The sequence below is a fragment of the Ctenopharyngodon idella genome, chromosome 21 (genome assembly GCF_019924925.1).
Source record: "Ctenopharyngodon idella isolate HZGC_01 chromosome 21, HZGC01, whole genome shotgun sequence".
Classification (NCBI taxonomy): Eukaryota; Metazoa; Chordata; class Actinopteri; order Cypriniformes; family Xenocyprididae; genus Ctenopharyngodon; species Ctenopharyngodon idella.
This window is the reverse complement of record NC_067240.1, coordinates 27873932-27897601: the sequence shown is the minus strand read 5'-3', so window position 1 is coordinate 27897601 and position 23670 is coordinate 27873932. Positions and strand designations below refer to the sequence as shown.

The 23670-nt window shown below is 39.7% G+C and overlaps 1 protein-coding gene across 1 annotated transcript; it reads left to right on the top strand.

The window, feature by feature from the left end:
* Positions 1 to 490: 490 nt before the first annotated feature.
* Positions 491 to 21802, top strand: oatx (organic anion transporter X). The gene is made up of 10 exons (XM_051878769.1): positions 491 to 1085; positions 3279 to 3382; positions 3774 to 3928; positions 7155 to 7323; positions 11963 to 12086; positions 12586 to 12701; positions 12829 to 13043; positions 17245 to 17353; positions 20773 to 20979; positions 21082 to 21802. Exons 1-10 carry the CDS (start codon positions 705 to 707, stop codon positions 21224 to 21226), a joined length of 1725 nt encoding a protein of 574 aa, XP_051734729.1. The 5' UTR covers positions 491 to 704; the 3' UTR covers positions 21227 to 21802.
* Positions 21803 to 23670: the final 1868 nt, after the last annotated feature.

Here is a 23670-nt window from a genome sequence, read left to right as displayed (position 1 = left end):
AAAAAAAAATCCATGAACGATGTATAAATAATGTTTTTGTACTAACGTTTTGAGAACATTATTTTAAGTCGAATGAACATTCATTACTGGAATAATGTTTGTTCATTACTTTGAGAGAACATTGCCAATCAATTGGCCAAAGTTCTGAGAACATTCCCTGTTAGCTTACTTTATTTATAGTATTTTTGGTTAGTTATCACCTGAAGCTCGTTTAAGTTTAACAAATATTTTTTAAAGTGCACTTTACAAAAACATTATTTTCTTATTCTTATAAAAAAAAAAAAGACACAAAAGTAAAGAAAGAGACTTTGCTTCTTTTGTCAATGGGTTTCTACAAGGTCACTTGTCCTGCACAAGCTCTTTATGAAAATTCCAGTGCATTTTAATCAGATTAAAACTTCATTATTGCACTATTCATTATCCGTGTGTGTGTGTGTGTGTGTGTGTGTGTGTGTGTCATGGAGGGGGTGACTTTTAATTCAGTTCAGCTCTGTGTTTGTGTGATTGTGTTTAGAAGAATGCTTAGTTTTCAGAATCAGAAAGTCCTTTGGCAACCATTAACCCCAAAATTAATCATTCAAAGTTTTAAATAGCTTTTTTGCTTGTTTTTCATCTAAGATTAAGAGTTTAGTCGTGGTGAGTTGTGTCAATCTGCTGAGGAAAACTCCTCAGATCTAGAAATATTACGGGAGTCTCGGATCAGTATGGGCTTTGCGGATCTTCTGAATGAAGTTGGCGGGTTTGGACGCTTTCAGCTGATTCATGTCGCTCTTCTGTCCATCCCGGGCCTTCTGATGGCTAGCCAGAATTTACTAAATAACTTTACTGCTGGTGTACCGGAACATCACTGTCGCATACCAAATATAACGGCTGCACTGAATGAGAGCACAGCGGCACTCCTGCGTGCGTTTATCCCACTGGATTCATCACTGACACTGTCCAAATGCTCTCGGTACACTGATACTCAGTGGCATTTAATCACAGAACAACTGAGTTACAGAAATGCAACTGAACTGCAGACAGAGGGTTGTGCAGATGGCTGGACATATGACAAGACTGAATTCATCTCATCTATAGTATCAGAAGTAAGTCACGTCATCAGCTTTGACACAAAATATGTAGTATGTAGCAAAATATGCCTCTTTCTGAACATTTTAGCTCAAAACTTGTATAGTAGTGTCCACATGTTTTAGCATAATAAAAAAACAAAACAAAGTTATGACATGAGAGTGAATGGAGAATGGAGTGAGAGGCTAAATATTGCAGATTCTGCATTTATATACAAATTAGTGGCATTGAGATACGTTAACAAATTTGAGCAAGGTCAGATTTAAGTCTTTTCTATTGCAGCAGAAGATGCTCTTTTGGACACTCTTTTCAAAACATGCTGGTTAACATGGATCACTAGGTTTAATCCACGCTTAAAGCAAAAGTAAAACAGATCAAATACCAAAACATTCTCAAATACACAAGAATTTACAGTTAAACTTTTTGGTAACACTTTAGTATGGGGAACAATTCTCACTTTTGACTAGTTGCTTATTAGCTTGCATATTACTAGAATATTGGCTGTTTATTAGTACTTATAAAGCACATATTAATGCCTTATTCTGCATGACCTTATTCTACATTCTTAATCCTACCCAATATCTAAACTTAAATGCTACAACAATTACCTTACTAACTTTTAATAAGCAATAAATTAGAGTTTATTAAGGCAAAAGTCATAGTTAATAGTGAATATGTGTTCCCCATACTAAAGTGTTACCAACTTTTTGATAATCGATTTTGAAATTTTAATAAATATATTAATAAAATAATATTAAATTAGAAAAATAGAAGTATTACTAGTAGTCTCAATTTTTGGGATCCCACAGTGTATAAGAAAAGTGTATTTAACTACGTTAGTTAACATGAACTAATGAACTGCACTTCTACAGCATTTTTTAATATTTATTAATGTTAATTTCAACATTTAATAATACATTATTAAAATCATGAGTTGTATTTGTTAACATTAGTTAATGCACTGTAAACTAACATGAACAAACAATGAACAGCTGTATTTTTATTAACTAACATTAACAAAGACTAACAAATACAGTAGCAAATGTACTGTTCATGGTTAGTTCATGTTAGTTAATACATTAACTAATGTTAACAAATTAACCTTATTGTAAAGTGTTACCAAATGTTTTTTGTACATTCGATTTTGTGATTCAGCAATTCACAATATGCATTTAATTCACAAAATGTTCATTATGTGGAAGACACACATCCTTTCTATAAACATGTCCTCCACAAAATTTTAGTTTGTGCATTTTAGTTTAGTTTATTTTAGTTTAGAAACTTTATTAATTCCAAAAGGGGAAATTAGCGATAGGATTTAATACACACACCCAATCTCTCCCTACATTGATACAGCACATTGACTGCCATTGAGGTGTTTTTCATATGTATGCTTGGGGTGTTAACAAATTAAATATAAACAATTATTAAATATTAATATATTTATATTAAATATAAAATATTAAAACATACCAAACGAAAATTCTAACAATACAATAAACTATAACTGCGTAAAAACAGCTTAAGGTAGCTACACTACAGTTGCATGGGGTGGGGATAAATTAAGCGTGATCTGCTGAGACGTCAGAATCATGGTGCATTTTGGTCTATGGATCTGCCTGAAGTGTACATATCAAGTTGACTTGCTCCCTCTGTCAAAATCGAGGGGTCGAGGGTCTGTCCAAATAAACTTCCCTTGCTCACTTGACGAAGTTGAGCGCACTTCAAAATGGTGGTTGGGATTCCCCCGAGGGGAAGTGCTTTGGGAAGTTCACGAGCGTATGTCTAAAAGTGGAGTTAAACGCAGCTCAAGTCTTATACTGCCAAACAAGCTGGTTGTGGTGTTCGCACAGTTATCTGTAGTGACTGACCACAAGCTATAATCACACATGGGTTTTCTATTTGTGCACAACTCAAATATGCAGGAGAAAAACTGCAAATGTACACTTAAAAAATGTGTAGAAGTATAGTTAATGACCAACATTTTTTATTCTCTACAGTATTCTTGTACAATATTTTTCATTTTCTGCAATAACAACAATACTGCTTTTCATGTCATGTAATTCATTTAGGCAACAAAATTAGTCAGGTTACACTTGATGCCCCATAGGAATCAAGTGAGTGAGACAGGACCACCATTTTTGTCAAGCACAAAGAGTAAAAGGCACTTGTAATGTTTTGCAGTAACTCTTTTCTCTCATTTGTCACAGTGGGATTTAGTTTGTACCCTACGTCCACTCAAACAGATGAGCCAGACCATTTACATGGGAGGAGTACTGACAGGTGCCATTATATTTGGAGGGTTATCAGACAGGTAAAGCATCTGTGACTTCCTGTTTACACGGTCACACCTTTGGACAAAACATATTCACATATGATGCCTTTTTGGAAAGTAACATGATTCAGTAAATAATACACATTATAGTATGCACGTAAGGTTACTAATCAATGATGTGCAAGTGCATTTAAACTCATTTGACCAATTAGATAGAAAAGAACTGATTCAAAAGAGTGATTCATTCGCAACTCGATAGTTCCGATTAAACAGCTGATAGAAAACACACACACACACACACACACACACACACACACACAAAACACATTTACTGTTATTACAGCATGAAATCCTCTGGATTTCTACCTATGCTTATCTGCACCCCATTCCAAAATTGTTTATATTCTCATTGTTTTATATTCTCGTGTAGGTTTGGGCGAAAGGCCATTCTGATTTGGTCATATTTTCAGCTCGCTGTCTTAGGTGCATTCACAGCTCTCTCTCCGTCGTACGTGGTGTACTGCATCTTCAGATTCCTGACAGGAATGTCTGTGTCCGGAGTCATTCTCAATGGCGTCTCACTCAGTGAGTGTCTCTCTTCACTGTCATCCAACATACAATATACAAAAATGATTTACAAAGTAAAAATACAATAAAAATAATCTCTCTATAAATGAAATGTCATTTACTTATTTAAATGTGTTTGCATATGGTATTTTACTTTATTTATTTTAAAGCAAAAAAAACTATAAAGGTAAATGTTTAAAACAGTGGTTCTCTTTTGAGGGAACTTGGTGCTGCGTCATGGTTTTGACGCTATGGGAACACCTCCAGCGTTAAATGTTGAATAGGCATCTGGCTCTGAGTTAGACGTTCAGTATATGATATGTTAATTGTTTCCACACACTCAGTCTATTGCCTAAGTGTTGGGTGTATAGCTACGCCGCATTACAAACGTTATGTGTACCAAAGTGCAAGTGTACCAAACCGCTCTCCTGAAAAAGATATACGACCCCTTTCTAAGTGTTCTTGTATGCATGCGCGCAGGAGACATTTTCAAAGTGGAGGGGACCAAACCCCCTCAATATGTGGTTGAGGCATCCGTTTGCAGCGAAGCATAATGTCTACCTAGGTCCTATGGACCACAGATAGAGGTTATAGGATCAGTTTATTTCTCATCCACCTCATCTCAATGGTGTGTTACTTGCAGTAATGAGTACTGAGCAGGTCCTGCTCCTTGTGTTGAGGGACATGTCCAATTCTAGCTGAATATTGTGTCCCAGTTTGAGGACTGGTGTGTCACAATTGATCAAGACTAGAAGATACATTTATCTGCCCGAACATGGGAAAGTTCCCCAGGCTGCTTCACATGTTGGTTCTTCTGTCAGTCTTAACACTCCCCTAACTATGGATAGATCCCGTCTGAGTCCTAGGGTCCCACACGTGAGGTGTGTTGCCATCATTGTTGCGATGGACACCTCCCTCATAGCAGTCCTAGTTGACCATCTAATTAGAACTGTCTAGCCCTAAGGGGCTACCCCTTATGAGTCACATGGTTACACACAGTTGCATTACTTCCCAAACTATGTGGACTGACCCTGGCTTCATCCTTGGGTCCCACACTTGTGATGTATTGCCATCATTGTTGCGATGGAGACTTCCTCCATAGCAGTCCTAGATGACTGGGTCATACGGACTGGGGAAAATGAAAGTATAAAGGTGTCTGAGGGCTCAAGGCTTTAAGCCGGCAACAACCTTTGGTGCTTCCGCCCAATGTCCGCTCTATGCTTAACTCTAGGCTTAGACCCTTTAGGTGAATAACTTTTGTTCACCAAGTCTGTGTTTGATTTTTCACAGCCTGCTTGGGTAGGCATTTTAGGACCTTTCAAATTAAACCTGGCTCTATTGACTGTCATTAGATTAGAGTCATTAGATTACTCTGCTCTGTTCAGTGCTGTGGTGGGCTAGACCTTTCCACACACTTCTAAAATCCCATGCTTAGGCATGGTATTAACCCCAGGCTTAGGTCCCTTTGGGTTTATAACTTTGTCTGTGATTGCATTTTACAGCTTAGTCGGGCAGACATTTTTATATACAAAGTGGGAAGCCTATGGCCCTACTTTCCTTAAGCCCCAAGATGGTGTGACTTAATCTCTCTAATTTTGAAAAAAATCTATAGGCACAGGGCTGGGTTCTGCCACCCCGGCTCGGGGTGCAAATCCATCTTATGGGTCTGGTTTATTGGAAGCACTTTAAAGAGCTTTCAATTGGTACCTGGTCTAGTGACTCACGTGATTAGACACTCAGCTTACTAGAGCTCTCCCTGTCAGTGATTCAGTGCTGTGGCGGGCTAGACTTTTCTGCACATGCTTAGGCATGGTGTTAACCCTAGGCTTAGATCTTATTTGAGTTAATAATTATGCTAACAAAGTCTGTGATTGCTTCTCACAGCTTGGTTGGGTAGGCTTTAAGGAGCCTTCCGCTAGAACCTGGTATACTGACTAAGGGTGTACTCACACTAGGCACAGTTGCCTTGAACGAGCCCGAACGCGATTGTCTGTCATAATGCCGTCATAATGATGACAGTAGTGCACACAAAAGTAGTAACTGTTCCGTGCTCTGGCACGGTTAGCACTCACACTGCATGCGAACCGCGCTCGAGCCCAACCGAACCGCGCTCTGGCCCACCTCTTCCAAGCGGGCCAGGGCTGGCTAAACGAACCGCGCCCGGGCACGGAACGGAGCGATCACACTTGTCAAACGAACCAGGCTTTGGGGGTCAAACGCACTCAGGCACGGTTCAGAGCGCCTAGTGTGAGTACACCCTAAGGCCAATAGATTGTTCTGTTCTATTCAGTGCTGTGTCAGGCCTAGGCCTTTCTGCACACTTCCAAAATCCCATGCTCAGGCATGGTATTAACCCTAGTATTAGATACATTTGGGTTAATAACTTTTGCTCGCCAAATTTGTGATTGCTTTTCACAGCTTGGTTAAATGGGCTTTTTAAGAGCCTTTCAGCCATGGTCTCCTTAATTGACTGAGGTCATTAGGTCATTCAGCTCTTTTTAGTGTTGTGACCAAGTAGACCTGTCTGCATGCTTCTAAATACTTATGCTTTTGCCTTCTGGGTTAATAACTCTTGCTCACTAAGTCTGTCATCGCCTTTCACAGCTTAGTTGGGACAGGTAGTTATAAGTAATGCAAGCGAAGGGCCAAGTCATTGCAAAACCATCACATGTCTTTTCTTCAAGGCCCATGATGTTTTTGCAACCACTATCTCTCTTTTTAGAAAAAAAAAAAAACCCGCCACCCCCGGCCAAAGATATGATATGATTGCCTTTAGTCAGTATAGCGGTGTAACCCGGTTCCCAGAGAAGGGAACTAGATGCTGTCACATTGCCATACTTCGGGCATGTCTACATCACATGATCTCCGTTATCCAATAGAATTGGTGTTTTCACATGTGCCTCAGACATCAGTCATGATGGAGGTGTTCCCATAGTGTCAACACCTTGATGCAGCATCTCATTCTCTTCTCAGGGAACCGTGTTAACATACGTTTGTTTTCAGTCCTGGTCCTGGGAACCCACCGCTCTGTACACTGTGCATATCTCACTTATTTAACATACCTGATTCAGATCATCAGCTCATTAGGTGAGAGATCCATGAACTGAAATGAGTGTGTCAGGCAAGAGAGAAATAGAAAACGCACAGAGCGGTGGGTCCTCAAGATTAGTATTGAAAACTGTATACATTGTATAAAGCTCTATACAAATAAAAGTGACTTGACTTGAAATGTTTGTGTTCTCAGAGGTGGAGTGGATTCCCACTAAGACTCGGACTCTGGTGGGCACCATATCATCTTTCTTCTTCACGTTTGGTCAGATGATTCTAGCTGGAGTGGCATACAGTTTGAAGGACTGGCGTAAAATACACGTGGCCGTCTGTCTCCCTTTCTTAATCTTCTTTTTATACAGCTGGTGAGAGATTATTCAAATGACTTTTTGGTTCTGAATAACTTGATTAATCATGCCATTCTATATTACTGATGTACAGTTTGTGACTAACTGGAATTATTAGAACAACCCATGCTCATTGAAAAAACCTGCCTGTGGTGATATTTCTGCAAAATGATAAGTTGCTTTTGGCATATTTTATTATACTGGTTGTTTCATGTATTGCAGCAGTTTGGAAATGTTATGTCCAGTGAGTGGCACTAAAAGGATAATGCTCTATCGCGTTTGAAAATGAAGTACCACCAACATATAACTTGCAAGATGTCAAATGATAAAGGAAAATTTGATTTCCCATGTCATGACCCCTTTAACATTATAAATGAACCTTAAGGAAAATTTTTTTGAAAATCCATGTCATGACCTCTTTAACTATCACCATCCCGCCAGTGGGACACTTGGCGCTGTTTTTATTTATTGCCTTAAAAACTCAGAATTGATCCTGTGAAAAGCATTTTAAAATTGGACATTGCGTTACCATGGAAATGGTACTTTAATTCCTTTTAGCAGGCTCCTCCCCTGAGTGGGCGTTGTCATGTTTCATATTTCAAAATTTTTTTAAAGTACTTTAGAGTCAAAACTTTTCTAATCTTGACAAAACACATATCGTCGGAAAGGTCTGAATCTCAATCTACCATATTTGGCGTCTGTTTTGTGATAGAAAGGATATTTGGACATAAATGTATTAATTTGTTACAGGAGAATGCATCAAAAAAAAAAAATCAATGGAATGTGGGTGACACCTGGTGGCTTTTTTTTTTGGTACAACGCCTAAACAAAATCTTATGGGAACTTCAATTTTTGTGATGTCAGCTTCGCATTTGGAACACATGTGGAACTTGGTTAGACATATGGCTTTGATTTTATATAAATTTTAGAGTAAATTGAGTAAATTAAATTCAGTTTTTTAAGTGCTTTCACTTCAGCAAAAATCTGCTGAGTGTCTTCTTTAAAACAAGACCAAAGCATTCTTGTATTACAACAAGTTTGGATAGTGCATTTTCACATCTATGCTCAAAACAGTTAAGGGGTTAACAAATGCAAACTTGAGGAAAAAAAATACAAACTGCAGTGAATTATATGTATTGGTACATTTTTGGAGTTTTGCAAAAATATAGGTAAATAGGTATCTGTCAGGATTATGTTTTGTTTTTGTTCTGTTCTGTCTCCCTGTCCCTGGCCTAGTTTTCTACTGTATGCCAGTTTGTTCCCTTAATTACTGATTTAGTTCACCTGTGGTTCTATTAGTTAACTCATCAGTTCTCCCTGTTATTTAAGGCTGGCCACACACTTGAAGTTTTTAAGACTGATCTTGGGCCCGATTTGCAACCCACAACAATCTGGCGGGTGTTGGTGTCATTACGATTATTATGATCCCGATTGCGTCAGAACCTGCACAATCCCAAAAATCCGGTTGGTGAAGCTTGCTTGCTCTCATTGGCTATCATGGCTATCATGTCAGAGGCATCATGATTAATATTCGTTAATATCATTTACCACTCTTAATCGTGATGCCTCTGATGCCTGGTCCTGTACGTGGCCTGCATATTTACTTGGACGCACACAAAGCTTCAGAGACTCTGAGCAGCTCTTTATCTGTTTTGGGGGACGACAGAAGGGGAAGGCTGTCTTCAAACAGAGGTTGACCAACAGGATCATGGATGCTATTTCCTTGGCATATCAGGCACAGGGAAACGTGCCCAAGCAAACTCCGCAAGGAGTGTTGCATCCTCCTGGGCACTAGCCAATGGCACCTCTCTAACAGACATCTGCAGAGTGGCGGGCTAGGCAACATCTCCGGGTTGAGCCAGTTTTATCCCGTGTGTTGGCAGGTATGAGCAGGTAAACTGTGGGCAACCTGCTGGGTGCCCTGCTTGCACACAGCGCCTTTCTCCTCCCCTGAGGTGATAACATGTGCTTTTTGTCCCTGAGTCCGGCGAACTCTGGATGCATCTTACTTTTCAGCACCCTGCAGCAGTCGAATTCAGTGGAGGAATTTGACGCCAGGCCCAGTACTTGTGATGCATGCCCTTTTGGTCAGCCTATATACTGGAGCTAGGTGCTCATGTGTAGTGATTCCCTGATGGTAATCCCATATGATCTGTTGTTCACGATACGGTTTCCCTGACGGTAAACCCATGTATACCCCTAGGCAGAGCCCCATCTCCCAGTTGCTGTGTTTGTAGTAGTTCCCCCCTTTTCGGGTTCGAACTATTGCAGGGACTTTTTTTTATCATGTGTGGTACTCCACAGGTGTCTATGTGATGTTTTCCCCACATACTAACCTGCCCTTTGGGTAGGAGATGCATTGGCACATGCAATGTGCATTCTCCTTTGAGGCAAACAGATCCACATCTGCCTAGCCATACCTGTCCCATATCTGATGAACCACCTCTGGGTGGAGCCTCCATTCCCCTGGGTGAGGGTTTCTCTTTGACAGATCTGCCCCAGTATTCAAAAATCCTGGAATATGTGTCACTCTGAGGGACAGCAGGTGTTTCCTGCTCCGTAGCATCAGTCTCTTTGCCAGAGCATAATTCCTTTAACATGACCGCTATGACTGATATCATGAGACCTAAAAGTGTCACAGCTTGGCAGGAAAACACAAGGAGAGGAACAGAGAATCTAAGCGCAGCCTTTTACTATATTAAACAAAACAAAGAAGGCAATCCAACTGAAGAGTATCAACATGACAACTTCACACAACAGCAAAGACAATAATGGACTGCAAACTCAGGAAACAGAGGGCAATAAATACACAAGATAATGAAGAACTAAAAGAGACACAGGTGAACAAAATAATCAGTTGCTATGGCAACAAACTAGTACACAGACAAACAGGAAGGAAACAGGCAAACAATGAAATACAAACTAAAAGTCCATGAACACATGACAAGTACTGTGACAAGTAGTCTTAGGCAGGGCTCTAAAGATGTTGTTTTTTTCAGCTGATACTGGTTCACACAATTCCACAAATTGATTAGTTCAGAATCAACCCTAGAAATACCACAGCTTGTGTTGAGGTTAGCAGGCTCTTCCTCTGATTCCCTACAAACCCCAGAGTTTTCAAATGTGCTACTACTGTCACTGTTCCTCCCCCATCTCCCTTGTCCTGGCACAAATCAAACAGTCATAAAGATTATTATTCTCATGCCCTGTTGCCTTAGTGGTATTAATGCTGCCTCTACATGTTTTGTAAACGTGGGGTGCTAGAGAAAGACCAAATACCTTTGAATTTGTGAGTTGTGTCCTCGAATGCAATCCTTAGAAATTGTCTGTGTTGGGGATAGATCTGGATGTTAAAAATAAACATCCTTTAGGCTGATTGAAGTGAACCCTCTGTACAGAATGAAGCAGGGATTTGTGTGTCAACATTCTGAACCTGTATTTACTCATATACTACTGTATATTTGCTCAAAGATCTGAGGTCCAAGATAGGGTGGATTTTATTAATGACACAACTGATAGGACACAGGTAGGTAGTCATGACTCTAAATAATCCCCAACAATACGGAAAGGGCACATGATACAGTGAGAGCTAAGTCCCAGCCCCAAGAAGATGACAGACTGGAAAGCCGGGTAAGATGACGTGGCGAAGACCAGGGCGAAGACCAGGGTGAAACAAAGAAAGATGTTTCTCTTGCTCATAGTGACATCTCTCCTGCTTCTGTAAAAACTGGATGGCGTGTTATTGCTGTTGTGTCAGCACAGGAGATCTATGGGGCACAAACATACTAAAAGCCTCTCGCTCATGCCACAGCCATATCACCGTGTAGCCCAAGACTGCTTGCCCACTGAAGCTAAGCAGGTTTGAGCCTGGTCAGTACCTGGATGGGAGACCTCCTGGGAAAACTAGGTTGCTGTTGGAAGTGGTTTTAGTGAGATCAGCAGGGGGTGCTCACCCTGTGGTCTGTGTGGGTCTTAATGCCCCAGTATAGAGACATGGACACTATACTATAACAAGCACCTTCCTTCAGATGAGACTAAACTGAGGTCTTGACTCTCTGTGGTCATTAAAAATCCCATGGTACTACTCATGAAAGAGTAGGGGTGTAACCCCGGTGTCCTAGCCAAATTCACTCCATTGGCTATTATTAATCATGGCCTCCTAACAATCCCCATCCACTGAATTGGCTCTTTCACTCTCTCTCATCTCCACCTATAGTTGGTGTGCACTGTAGCTGCCATTGCATCATCCAAGTGGATGCTGCACATTGGTGGTGGTTGAGGAGAGACCCACTGATATGATTAAAAAGTGCTTTGGGTGTACAGTAGTACATAGTAAAGCGTTATATTTAAATGCCTTATTCCCAGTCATTCATTATCTTTCCTTTTTGCCTCGAACCAATGTTACATCACAGCAATAGGTCCTTAGAGTCCACTGGCTGGACAAGAAAGTGTGCTTTATCTCTTTCAACCATTGTGGGCAAATTCAAGACCTCTCTGGCCCACCACTGCCAGCCCCAGTGTTCTGCCTGTGGATTGAGCCAGACAGTGTGAAGAACGCAGAATATGATCCGTTACTGTGTGGATTTCCATCCACAGCTTAGTGACGTCTTTCCCCTGTGACAGTGCCATAGACATATCTTCCTCTAACTCTTCAAAGGTGGTTCTCTGAATCTGCTCGCTGGCTGGTGCTGAATGGCCGTTCTGAGGAGGCACTGAAGCATCTCCACCATGTAGCTAAAATCAACGGCAAGCCCGAGATGACAGAGAAGATCACATTAGAGGTTTCATATCAGCCTTTCATATCTGTGTCATATACACTACTTTTCGAAAGTTTGGGGTCATTATTTCATTAATTGACATTTAATGTGATGGCAAAGTTAATTTTTCAGCATCATTACCAGTCTTAAGTGTCACATAATCTTTCAGAAATCATTCTATCATGGTGCTTTTATTATTTTATTATAATTATATTATCATTATTACAGTTGAAAAAGGTTGTGCTGCTTAGAATTTCTGTGGAAATCGTGATACATTTTATTTTCAGAATTCTACGATAAATATAAACTTCAAAAGTCTGATGAATATAAAGTTCAAATTTACTTAAAATAATATATTTGTTATAATATAAGTATTTACTGTCACTTTTGATCAGTTTAATGTATCCTTGCTAAAGATGTTTAATTATGTTAAATAAATAAATAAAAATAAATAAATAAATAAAAACTGAACCCAGACTTTTTAACAGTAGTGTATGTGCTTCACGTATGCGCTTATGTTTAGGTGCTGGAGTCACACATGCAAAAAGAAGTTCAGTCTAGTAAGAGCACTCATACTGCGCTTGATCTCCTGAGAACACCAACCATGAGGAAGATATCCATGTGCCTTATGGTCGTCTGGTAAGAATCAATTTGAAATCTGGATGGTGGTTCTCTTCTATTATGTATAAATATGTATACATAAATATACATTAATTATATAAAAAAATCAATCAATAAATAAAATGTCTGCTGTTCTTCCTAACAGGTTTTCCACTAGTTTTGCATATTATGGACTGGCCATGGACCTGCAGAAGTTTGGAGTGAACATCTATCTTATGCAGGTCATCTTTGGGGCGGTAGATTTTCCCGCTAAATTGGTTGCTCTTCTGATGTTGAGCTTTCTAGGCCGACGTTTGACCCAAGGCATGTGTCTCCTTATGTCAGCATCTGTAATATTTGCCAACATTTTTGTTCCTAAAGGTAAGACAATAACTCTGTCTCTCTATTATTCACCTAATGCAACAGCTAATCATCTAATGTGATGACACGGATTTTATAAATGATAATTATAAAAATGTAATAACCCTGCACCTGGAGGGCTACCTTCCTAAAGGCTTTAGTTCCAACCTGTGGTTATGAAGTAATCCTAAGCACCTCAACCCTCGTCATTTTTGAATAAAAAATTTAAGTTTTGTTTTTTTAGAATTTTTCAATTCAACATGATTCGAAAAGATTAAATCATCCTGAAAAAAAAAATAGTCACACTTGTCCTCCTCGTGGTCAAAAATGACCACATTGGAAATGAATGGGAAGCGAATTTCATCTAGTGGAAGTGTTTGGTACTGTACCCAAACAAAATCTTACTGAAAGCTAATTTTTTAAAGGGAACCCCTGGTATTAAGACTTGTATGGCTTAATATAATGTAAATGATGTCTCTTACTGAAATATGTAGTAGAAAACCCATGAAAGATTTACGTTATTTAAAAAATGCACATCATTTTATACATATTTTGGACAATGGGCGGCACCATTTTGTTTAGGTGCACAGTGCGTTCTACTTCAATGACGTCAAATGGTTGCTCTTGGTGAGCTACTGACACTATTCTGCTGCTATTTTTACCCCAACACAACTCGAAATATAATATATGATGCCACATTGTGCGGCTTTTGGTTGTAATTTTCAGTCGAAGGGCAACAAGAGAAGTGATGCAAGTCTTCACTGCTTTACTAGCGACAAGAAGAGGAGAAAAGAATGGTACGTTGTGAAGAATGTGGACAAGAATAAATCTTCCTAAAGACCCGTGTCTTTGTTCTCTTCACTTTAGACCTGATGACTGAGGCTTTTAGTAGACCACAGCTGAAAGAGCTTACAGTTGCTGATGGATATAAGTGTGTGCTTCAACCAATTGCCGCCCCTGTCGTGGAGACTGACGAGGGCAGTCTATATAACACATCTCAATTGAGACAGACTGCCTCAAAGCTTGTGTGTGCCGTGATGCACGGAATATATGTGATCGCATAAAACAGTAGCATCTTCTCAGCACGTTTAACTGTGTGTAATGCATTCAGGCGATCAGACGATTTTAATACGTCAATCATACATCAGTCTTTCGAATAGCCACAGAGACATTGCACAGCTTCGACGTTTTCATCCTCACTAATGTTGCGCTCTGGCTCAAATTGAAAAGGCTGACTGTGTTTTAAAAGGAACCCCGCGGGTATTAAGACTTGTATGCGTTACTAGATTACCGTTGCACCAAAACATACAGATGAAAAAGTATCAGGCATCAGGGCTACAAAGACGTGGTTCTTTAGGAAGTTTTATTCTTGTCCACATTCTTCACAACTTCCTATTCTTTTTTCCTCTTATCGCTAGTAAAGCAGTGAAGACTTACATCGCTTCTCTTGTTGCCCTTCGACTGAAAATTACAACAAAAAGCTGCACAATGTGGCATCATATATTATATTCTGAGCTGTGTTGCGGTAAAAATAACAGCAGGGTAGTGTCAGTAGCTCACCGAGAGCAACCATTTGACGTCATCGACATAGAACGCACTGTGCACCTAAACAAAATGGTGCCGCCCATTGTCCAAAATATGTATAAAACGATGTGGATTTTTTAAATAACGTAAATCTTTCATGGGTTTTCTACTACGTATTTCAGTAAGAGACATCATTTACATTATATTAAGCCATACAAGTCTTAATACCAGGGGTTCCCTTTAAGATATCAACCTCAAATTTGGAACACAACTTGTTTAGATTTATTGTGTTTTGGAAAATATATTTCATATAAAAATTGAAAATAGTATTTTTGTGCATTTTTCATAACAATAAACTTTAACTTTTTATTTCAGCAATAATCTGCCAAGTGCCTTCTGTAAAAAGATTTTAAAAAATCTGTAATTTTTGACCGCCATGCGAGGAGCACCAGAGGGTTAATTAGGTGGTTCAATTGTGTCTGATTATGGTTGGAGCTAAACTCTGCAGGATGGATGTTTATAATGGATTTTTAATGTAATGTTTCCTAATTATTAATAAAAGTTATTATACAGTGATACCTACACTTGTCAGCCACAACATTACAACCACTGACCAGTGAAGTGAATAACATATCATTACAGTGGCACCTGTCTTGAATTTGTGTTGGAAGCAGGAAAAATGGCCAAGCAAAAAGATCTGAGTAGCTTTGACAAGGACCAAATATACCCCTTTTCCACCAGCATGAACCGGGTGCTAGTTCAAAGTTAGTGCTATTGCCGGTTCGGAGTTGGTTCTTCTAAGAACTGGTTTGCCTTTCCATGGGCTAGAGAGCCACCACAGAGCCAGGTCTTACGTCACTGTATACGTCTCATCTTTTCCAGCGATACTAGTGTGGCAGCGCCAGACAAAAACCCACCATCAACAATAGCGGACGTAGCATTACTACTGATGCTCAATGCTTTGCAAACCTACATCAGCATCCAAACACGCCGAATCCAATGTGTTCGCACAGCTCGCTGTAATTTGTATAGACAGAGATTACAATTGAGAATAACACTAACCCTCCACAGATCACTGTTGTTTTGGCTTAATCGCATGCATCCTTTTTAGCTGCTATTTCAAAAATGGCAGTCACGAATTTCTATTCGTCTTGATGGTCACAGTAACCCCAGCCCCAGCCCCTGACGCAAGTGGTTTAGACCAGCAAAGTTTTGATGCTACTTACGAACCACTTTTCCTGGTTCAGAGCTGACACTTTGGGTGTAGAAAGACAAAGAACTGATTTGAAACTAGGCTCTGGCTCTAAACCAGCGCTCACACTGCTTTGGTGGAAAAGAGGCAATAGTGATGCTAAGTCAACTGGGTCAGAGCAACTCCAAGAAGTCTTGTGGGATGTACCCAGTATGCAGTGGTTAGTACTTACCAAAACTGGTGCAAGGACAACCGGTGTAACGGCATCAGGGTTATGGGTGCCCAAGGCTCATTGATGCATGAAGACTCGTCTCATCTGATCACACAGAAGAGTTACTGTAGCTCAAATTGCTGAAAAACATAATGTTGCCTATGATATAAAAGTGTTACAACACACAGTGCATAAAAAGTTTTCCTGGTCTGAACCACGTTTTCTTTTAGATCAGGCAGATGGCTGTTTGTGTGCATAGTGAAGAGATGGCAGCAGGATGGACTATGGAAAAATGTTCTGGACAATGTTCTGTTGGGTCCTGGCATTCATGTGGATGTTACTTTGACACATACCACCTATTGTTGCAGACCGTGTACACCTCTTTATGGCAATGGTGTTCCCTGATGGCAGTGGCCACTTTCAGCAGGCAAATGCACCCTGCCACACTTTTTTTTTTTTTCTTTAACAGGGTCCATGCGCAACATGGTTGTTGTGCCAGAGTTAAGTGTAGTTTTAAAAATACTAAATGTTGTAAATTCTCTAATATGAGCAGGTATTAAATTCCATTCTGCTGCTAACTCTGCAAAAAGTGTTCAGGAATGGTTTGAAGAACATGACAGAGAGATAAAGGTGTTGTCTTGGCCTCCAAATCCCCCAGATCTTATTGAGCATCTATGGGATGTGCTAGACTAACAAATCTGATCCATGAAGTGCCCACTTCACAGCTTCCAAGAATGATAGGATCTGCTGCTAATGTCTTGGTATCAGATACCACAGAACACCTTCAGAGGTCTTGTAGAGTCCATGCCTCAACACATCAGAGCTGTTTTGGCAGCACGAGGGGTACAGGTTATTAGGTTATTTAATGTTGTGGCTAATCAGTGTATTGTCAACCTATAGTAAAGAAATACACTATTTTTTTAAACAATAGACAAATTCAGTCTTTATTTATACTATTTGGTTCTGAAATTTATCAGAGGCGTAACTGGTTGTTGAGTACCTTTGAATGTACAGTACACATGCTGTCTGTTCTGGTTTAGCACCCGATTAATTACAAAAATTAAGCTGATCAGGCAATAGAGCAAATATGCCCTCACAAAAATCTATGTTGAATCTATGCAAATATTCAGAATGAGCAAATCCAGATAAAATCAAGTCTTTTTATTCTTTCCCAAGTAACAAGATTTGACAAAGTTTTATGTCATATGACAACACAAGCCTCACTACAATATCGCACAAAGGTGTGTCTTGTCTTAATAATTTATACTGACGAATGAAGCTGTTTGTCATTGCAGATATGCAGTTCACAAGGACAGCGCTTGCCGTAATTGGGAAGGGCTTCACGTCAGCGTCCTTTACTTGTGTCTACCTATTTACTGGAGAGCTTTACCCTACTGTAATCAGGTAAGAATAAACATAAACTATAGAATCTGTCTAAAGCAGCCAAATGTTATAGTTCTGTTTAAACCATTAAGCTATTAGGCAATTATGTACAATATAGTACCATGAAATCTTGCACCATAATACCATTGTATATGAACATAGTGGGCTATTCATTCAGGATCATGGTATTGTTATCTTTTACCATCAGTGTACAATGGACTGTACAGTACATGGATTTTATAGTACTAAATATAAGTGCCACAGTATAGTAAAATATATAACTGCAAGCATCAATTACAGTGCCAAGCACACTATTGGCAAAATGTTTGACTAAATATAGCATTCTGATGATGATTTAGGCGAGGTGGTTTAAAAATCATTTCTAATGTTATAAAATATCTTTCTACTTTTGATCAATTGATACAGTATTGAGGCACACATGAATGATTTAGGAGCAAAAAATTAAAAATGGTGGACAGGCTCTATGGTGCAGCTAGGTATGATTGTACATAGCTGTAGCAAGTTTTGTGATAAGGAAGGAAGAAGACAGGGTTGGCTGACTAAGGCTTGTGCGTTTATTAATTTTTCCCAAGTCAATAACTCAAACTCGCGCTTTCAGCACTTCTATAAACATTCTCTTTGCGTTGGTCAAAATAACAGCAGCTCAGCTTCACAGCTGGAAACAGGCACACAGCACACGAGTCCTCTGTCCACTCTCTCACATTCTCTTCCAGTTTCCCAGCGGCTTTATCCGGTCTCTCCACACCAATTACTGCAACGAAACACAGGTGTTTCTCAAGCTGCACTTGACCTACTTACAGCCTGCTTGTCTCTCTCTCCCTCTGCTGACTCCGCTGAACCACGTCCCCCTCACCAGAATCAGCCCCTGGTCTCGATGTGGTGCTTCACTGACTCCACCACACTCCATTTTTAAGGAGGTAGAGGTGGTATAGGGTGAATTCAGGTTGATTGGGACACCTTTTCCCAGTTATCTCATTTCACCCTACCTGACGTGCCCCTCTCCTGTCTGTCCGATTAACCTCATAATCAACATCCCTGACTCGCTGTGTGACCTCAAAGGTCGGTCCTCGCAAAGCTACTTTCAGCACATCCAGGACCCCACGGGGCCGACGTCTATAGAGAAGCTCAAAGGGGAAAAACCCCATGGAGGCTTGCGGGACACAGTAAACAAGAGGGTCTCCAGCCATTTATCCCAATTTCTGTCTTTGTGAAAGAACTTCCGAATCATGGTTTTCAATGTGCGATTAAATCATTCCACCAGACCATCTGTTTGTGGGTGATAAATGCTGGTGCAAACCGATTTAATGCCCAATGATTCTTAAAGTTCATTTAATGTATGTGACATGAACGCCATGCCCTGATGAGTGAGAATCTCTTTTGGGATTCCTACTTGGGAGAATTTATGAAACAGCTTTTTTGGCTAAATCAGGCTTTAATAGTTCGAGGTTTGGTTACATCCTGAATCCACCAAAGCCTGATAAGTACCCCCCTTAATACTGACAGGTATCTAGTAGAAACTAGCTTGATCAGGGGCAGCATGTGGAGAGTCCGGGACCCGAATCAGGGTCCCCACCTCCATTATTGGACACTTGTCAACAAAATGCCCCGGCTCCCCGCAACGGCAACAGGCCGGCCCATACTTCCCGGCCGCCTAGTAGGAGGAAGTGGGTCAAGGAATTGATGTGGAGAGAGCGGAGTCTCTGGGCCGCTGGAAGTTCTGGTGTCAGGCCACCCCGCCCCCGTGGTGCGGCTCAGTGAGGAATGTTCACCCAAGACCTAGGGAAAGGGACAGTTCGAGAGAGAGACATACTGAAGGGGAGGGGTGAGAAAGAGATAGCAGGTAGGCATGCCACCATCTGGTCCTCTCGCCATTTGAATGGCCCCGGTCCAGAGAAGTCGGATGGTAGTACTGGACCCACTCCGCTGTTTTCTTTGGGAGTCGTGTAATGAATTGCCCCACCAGGTCAACGATCTGCTCTACGCCGCTTCCCCTGGCCAACAGCTGTGGAAGGTGTCCTGGAGCTGCTGAGCAAATAATGAAGATCCAGCAACTCTCGACTGAGGCCGACCCGTTGCAGGATGGCTCATTTCAGGTCATCGTAGACCAGATGGTTCTGTACTGGAAGTTGTTGGGCTGCCACTTGCACTTCCCCTGAGAGCAGTGGGGTGAGGCGCACCGGCCAGTGGGCTCGTAGGACACTCACATGCCTCGGCAGTCTTTTAAAAAAAATCCACAAAAGCCTCCAGATCATTTTGTGGACCCATCTTGGTCATAGGTGGGGGTGGCGGGGTTGTATGGAGTTCCTGTGACCCAAACTTCCCAGTTTACCCAGCTCTGGAACAGCTTTGGGTCCTCCTGTTGTGTCTGGACGAGGGCTTGTAAACTGTGTTCCTGGTCATTTGCTTTTATGCACAAGAGATTAGATGATGTGGAGGTTGAGCAAGTAGTTTTGAGAATTTCAGTTGTGATCTGAGAAATGCACCAAACTGTAATAAAATTGCAAATTGCAAAAAAAAGTAAGAAAAAAACAAAAAAACAAAGTTGAGCTTGCACAGCATTGCTTTGTGTATGGTGTAACCATGGTAACTGCTGTATTTCTGCTGTTCCAAAAGCGCCACCTACAGTCAGAGAGTGAACTTGCATTTTTATTCAGCCCATCTGCTACTTTTGTTCAGATCAATGTGAAAATCAGACCGAATTTTTACGCAGGAAACACGCAGTGTTGTCAGATTTAACTGGTAAATGGAAAAGAACCTAATGTGCATTCTAAAAATCAAAACAATTCTGATAATAAGGTATTTAGAATTATTCACGTATTTTGGATTGCCTACGATAACACCGTGCACGACACTGACACTGTTGTTTGGCACAGCGTCTTCTGAATTAAATTGATAAGACACAATGCAGCAACCGCCATTTCTACAGTATCTTTTTAAAATGCATCACTTACCCTTATCTTGCTCACTTTCTATTTTTCTTCTTCTCTTCACCAGATTTATAGTGCTGCCTCTTCATTTTCAAACATTAACACACGACTGACACAAGCAAACTTTATCAAAGTTATTATTACCAAGCATTACTGTCTGAACCCCTGGTATGGGGCCCTCTGGTGGCCATGGGGGCACTATGCAACCGCTTATATCACTTAAAGTGGTACCAGAAGGAGAACATAAACTCAGGTACAAGCTGAATGAGAGAAAGCAAGACATGATAAAAAAAAAATAATACAAAAATCACAAGTCACCAAGGGGCACCATCCATTAGAGAGCTTGTACTTTGCACCTGCAGAGTAAGTGGAGAATAGTGATGCTCACTTTTACATGAATTTTACTCCATAGTGTAAGTTGAGCAACCAACCACCAAAGCTCATGCAGCCTCTTCATTATTAGTTTTCATAGTTTTCGTGTTTGTTCCACAGGCAGACTGGCATGGGCTTTGTCTCTACCATGGCCAGAATAGGTTCCATGGCCGCCCCTGCAGTCCTGATCTTGGATGAGATCCTGCCAGCTCTGCCTAGCATTGTATATGGAGGATCCGCTGTAGTTGCTGGTTTAATAGCCTTTTTGCTTCCAGAAACCCTCAACGTTCCTCTGCCTGATACCATTGAGGATGTAGAGGAGAAATGGTAATTCTTGATAATAAATCACGCCACGTGATTACTAGCTTTCCGCTCAGCATTGGTTTCACAATTTCATATAACACTGTACTCTACATTTCACTTGTACAGGAAAATGAAAAAACAAAGTCTTCAGGAACAGACGCAGAGTGAATCGCTGGTCTTACAGGATATCAAACAAGGTGGAGGAACATATGAAGAGAACAAGTCTGCTCACCTCCGTCCACTGTCGGAGAGTCCAGCTGAAATAAAGTAATAGTTATTACACACTGAGACAAACATTCAGAGACTGTTGATGCTGGCTGTCTCAATCTAGACAAATAAAACTGGACATCATTTTTTTTTTTTATTCGTGAAGTAAAATAAGACAGGATTTCTGATTTCAAGCAGCTGATTGCTTTAAAAGTGAAGTGATGTATACATAATGCACTCATTGTTAATCTCCAAAAGTGTATAAGTAGTTTATATGACACAAGCTGTATATTGCGTGACAAACAGACTGAAATTTGAGTCATTATTCACCTGATAATCTTGAATTGTTTTCTTTTTTTCCTTTCATGACATTGTTGAAAAATCACTAGGCATGAGACGTTTAAATTAATGCGAGATTGCAGGGATTGATTTTTAAAGGCACAGCTAAGTGAGATGTCTTTTATGTTATTATACAGTACGGCAGTTATGCTCAGTAAAACCTTGTGGACGGTTATTTAAAATGCAAGTAATGAAGAATCTGCCGGCATTTCATCATGTAAAACTTATAACGCAGAATGATTCTGCTTTTATTGTAATAAATAAATGTTGGTAACTGTTTACAATAAAGCTCAATTCATTAGCTAATGCCTTTTCATGAGCTAAAGTAGGGGAGACCCGGGATTTTGTTTGAGCATCAGTAACTCAGCGCTTGTTTAAGCTATATAGATCTCTCAAACTTTGATACACAGTAGCCACATTAGTCTACTACAAATAAAACTCACATGGACGCAGTGGTGGACGAAGTACAGAAATCAAGAACTTGAGTAAAAGTACAGATACGTATCATAAAATATTACTCAAGTGAAAGTATTTAGTGCTCCTTTTCAATTTTACTTGAGTGAAAGTACAAAAGTACTTGATTTTTAATGTACTTAAGTAAGTACTGATTGATGAATGTTTTGTAATTTTATATAGGCCACTTATATAATTTAATTTTATATTATATATTTTATATAATCCTATTGCTCAAAATAATTATGAATGATTATGAATTGTCAAATATCCAGCACTAGTCAGTATGGATGGAAGATTAGTGGATGCAGATACATAATATGCAATGTGTGTTGACAAACAATACAAAAACAGACAAAACATATAGGGCTAAATACATAACATTTTAAAAAAATTGCTGCAGCAGCGGGGAAGATGAACGTGCATGTGTTATTTTAATTTGTGTTTTAATTCTGGATAAAATGAGAATCAAGATTTTTATTTGTTTCTTTCAAATAGAAATCATGATTCTCCCATGATTCTGAATAGACAACTAAACAAAATTGCGTATAATTAATTACTACAGGACAAAATATTAATTGCAGCAGTCTATTTAAAAATATTTAATTAATTAATTTAATAAAATGGGTTTGAATGAATGATTCAATGACTCACTCATAACTATTTCACTTGTTTCATTACTGGATGAATCAATGTTTTTGAACAAATACATTTTAACAGTCACTTGTCGCCTACTAGTGACGTAACGATGTAATCGATACAACCGTTATTTGAAGCGGCAAGTTTTAAAATGTGATTTGATCTGATTGAATCGAGATCGCGATCTGTAGACACATTGATGTGGACGTGTCGCATTAAAGCATTTCAGTGGGCTTAAACAGATCGCTCTTTACAGCAGATTTAGTTAAAAACAACTCACCTAAATGTGATTTTCAGTTACAATAATTCATCCTAAAATTCAACATTAGTAGGCTGACTTACTTTTCGCCATCAGTCGCGCGCGCACTCGAGGATCCGCCAGTTCTTGGCTAATTTTCAGTCAGACAGTGAAATTCATTCACTGGAGAGTCGCTCTGAACGAATCATTGAATCAGTGATTTGTTGACTCGAGAACAGCTGCAATACGATCAGTTGATGTGATTTGTGAACCGATTTAACAGGATATGATTGAAAAGAATCAGTTCGTGCACGAATCGGACACCGCTTTTGCGTCTCTGAGCATGTGACGATTTCTTCATTTAAAATAAGGATATGTTTTATGAAATGTAGTGGAGTAAAAAGTAGGCCTACGATCTTATGCTTTGGAATGTAGTAAAGTAAAAGTAAAAGTTGCTCAAAATAAAAATACTCGAGTAAAGTAGTAAAGTACAGATACTTGAAAAATGTACTTAAGTAAATAATACTTCGTTACTGTCCATTATATTCATACACCCGCGTTCGTAGCCTACTTAAGTACATTTTTCAAGTATCTGTACTTTACTACTTTACTCGAGTATTTTTATTTTGAGCAACTTTTACTTTTAAAAAAGTTGCACCACTGCATGGACGTGTACTACACAATCACAGATTACGTGAGTTAATGTCAAATACAAAGAGTTTCGTTACAAACTACCTGGAGGAAAAAAAATATATATCTGATAAGAAAACTACGATGAAAACACATTTAACACATAAATCCCTTGATCTGCAAAAAAAAAAAAAAAAAAAAAAAAGATG

Excerpts from the sequence above, each read along its gene's own strand:
- oatx (XM_051878769.1), top strand. The coding sequence starts at position 705 with ATGGGCTTTGCGGATCTTCTGAATGAAGTTGGCGGGTTTGGACGCTTT. Across the intron at positions 17,354-20,772 it reads CTTTACCCTACTGTAATCAG|GCAGACTGGCATGGGCTTTG; the intron begins GTAAGAATAAAC and ends TTTGTTCCACAG. Across the intron at positions 20,980-21,081 it reads GAGGATGTAGAGGAGAAATG|GAAAATGAAAAAACAAAGTC; the intron begins GTAATTCTTGAT and ends TCACTTGTACAG.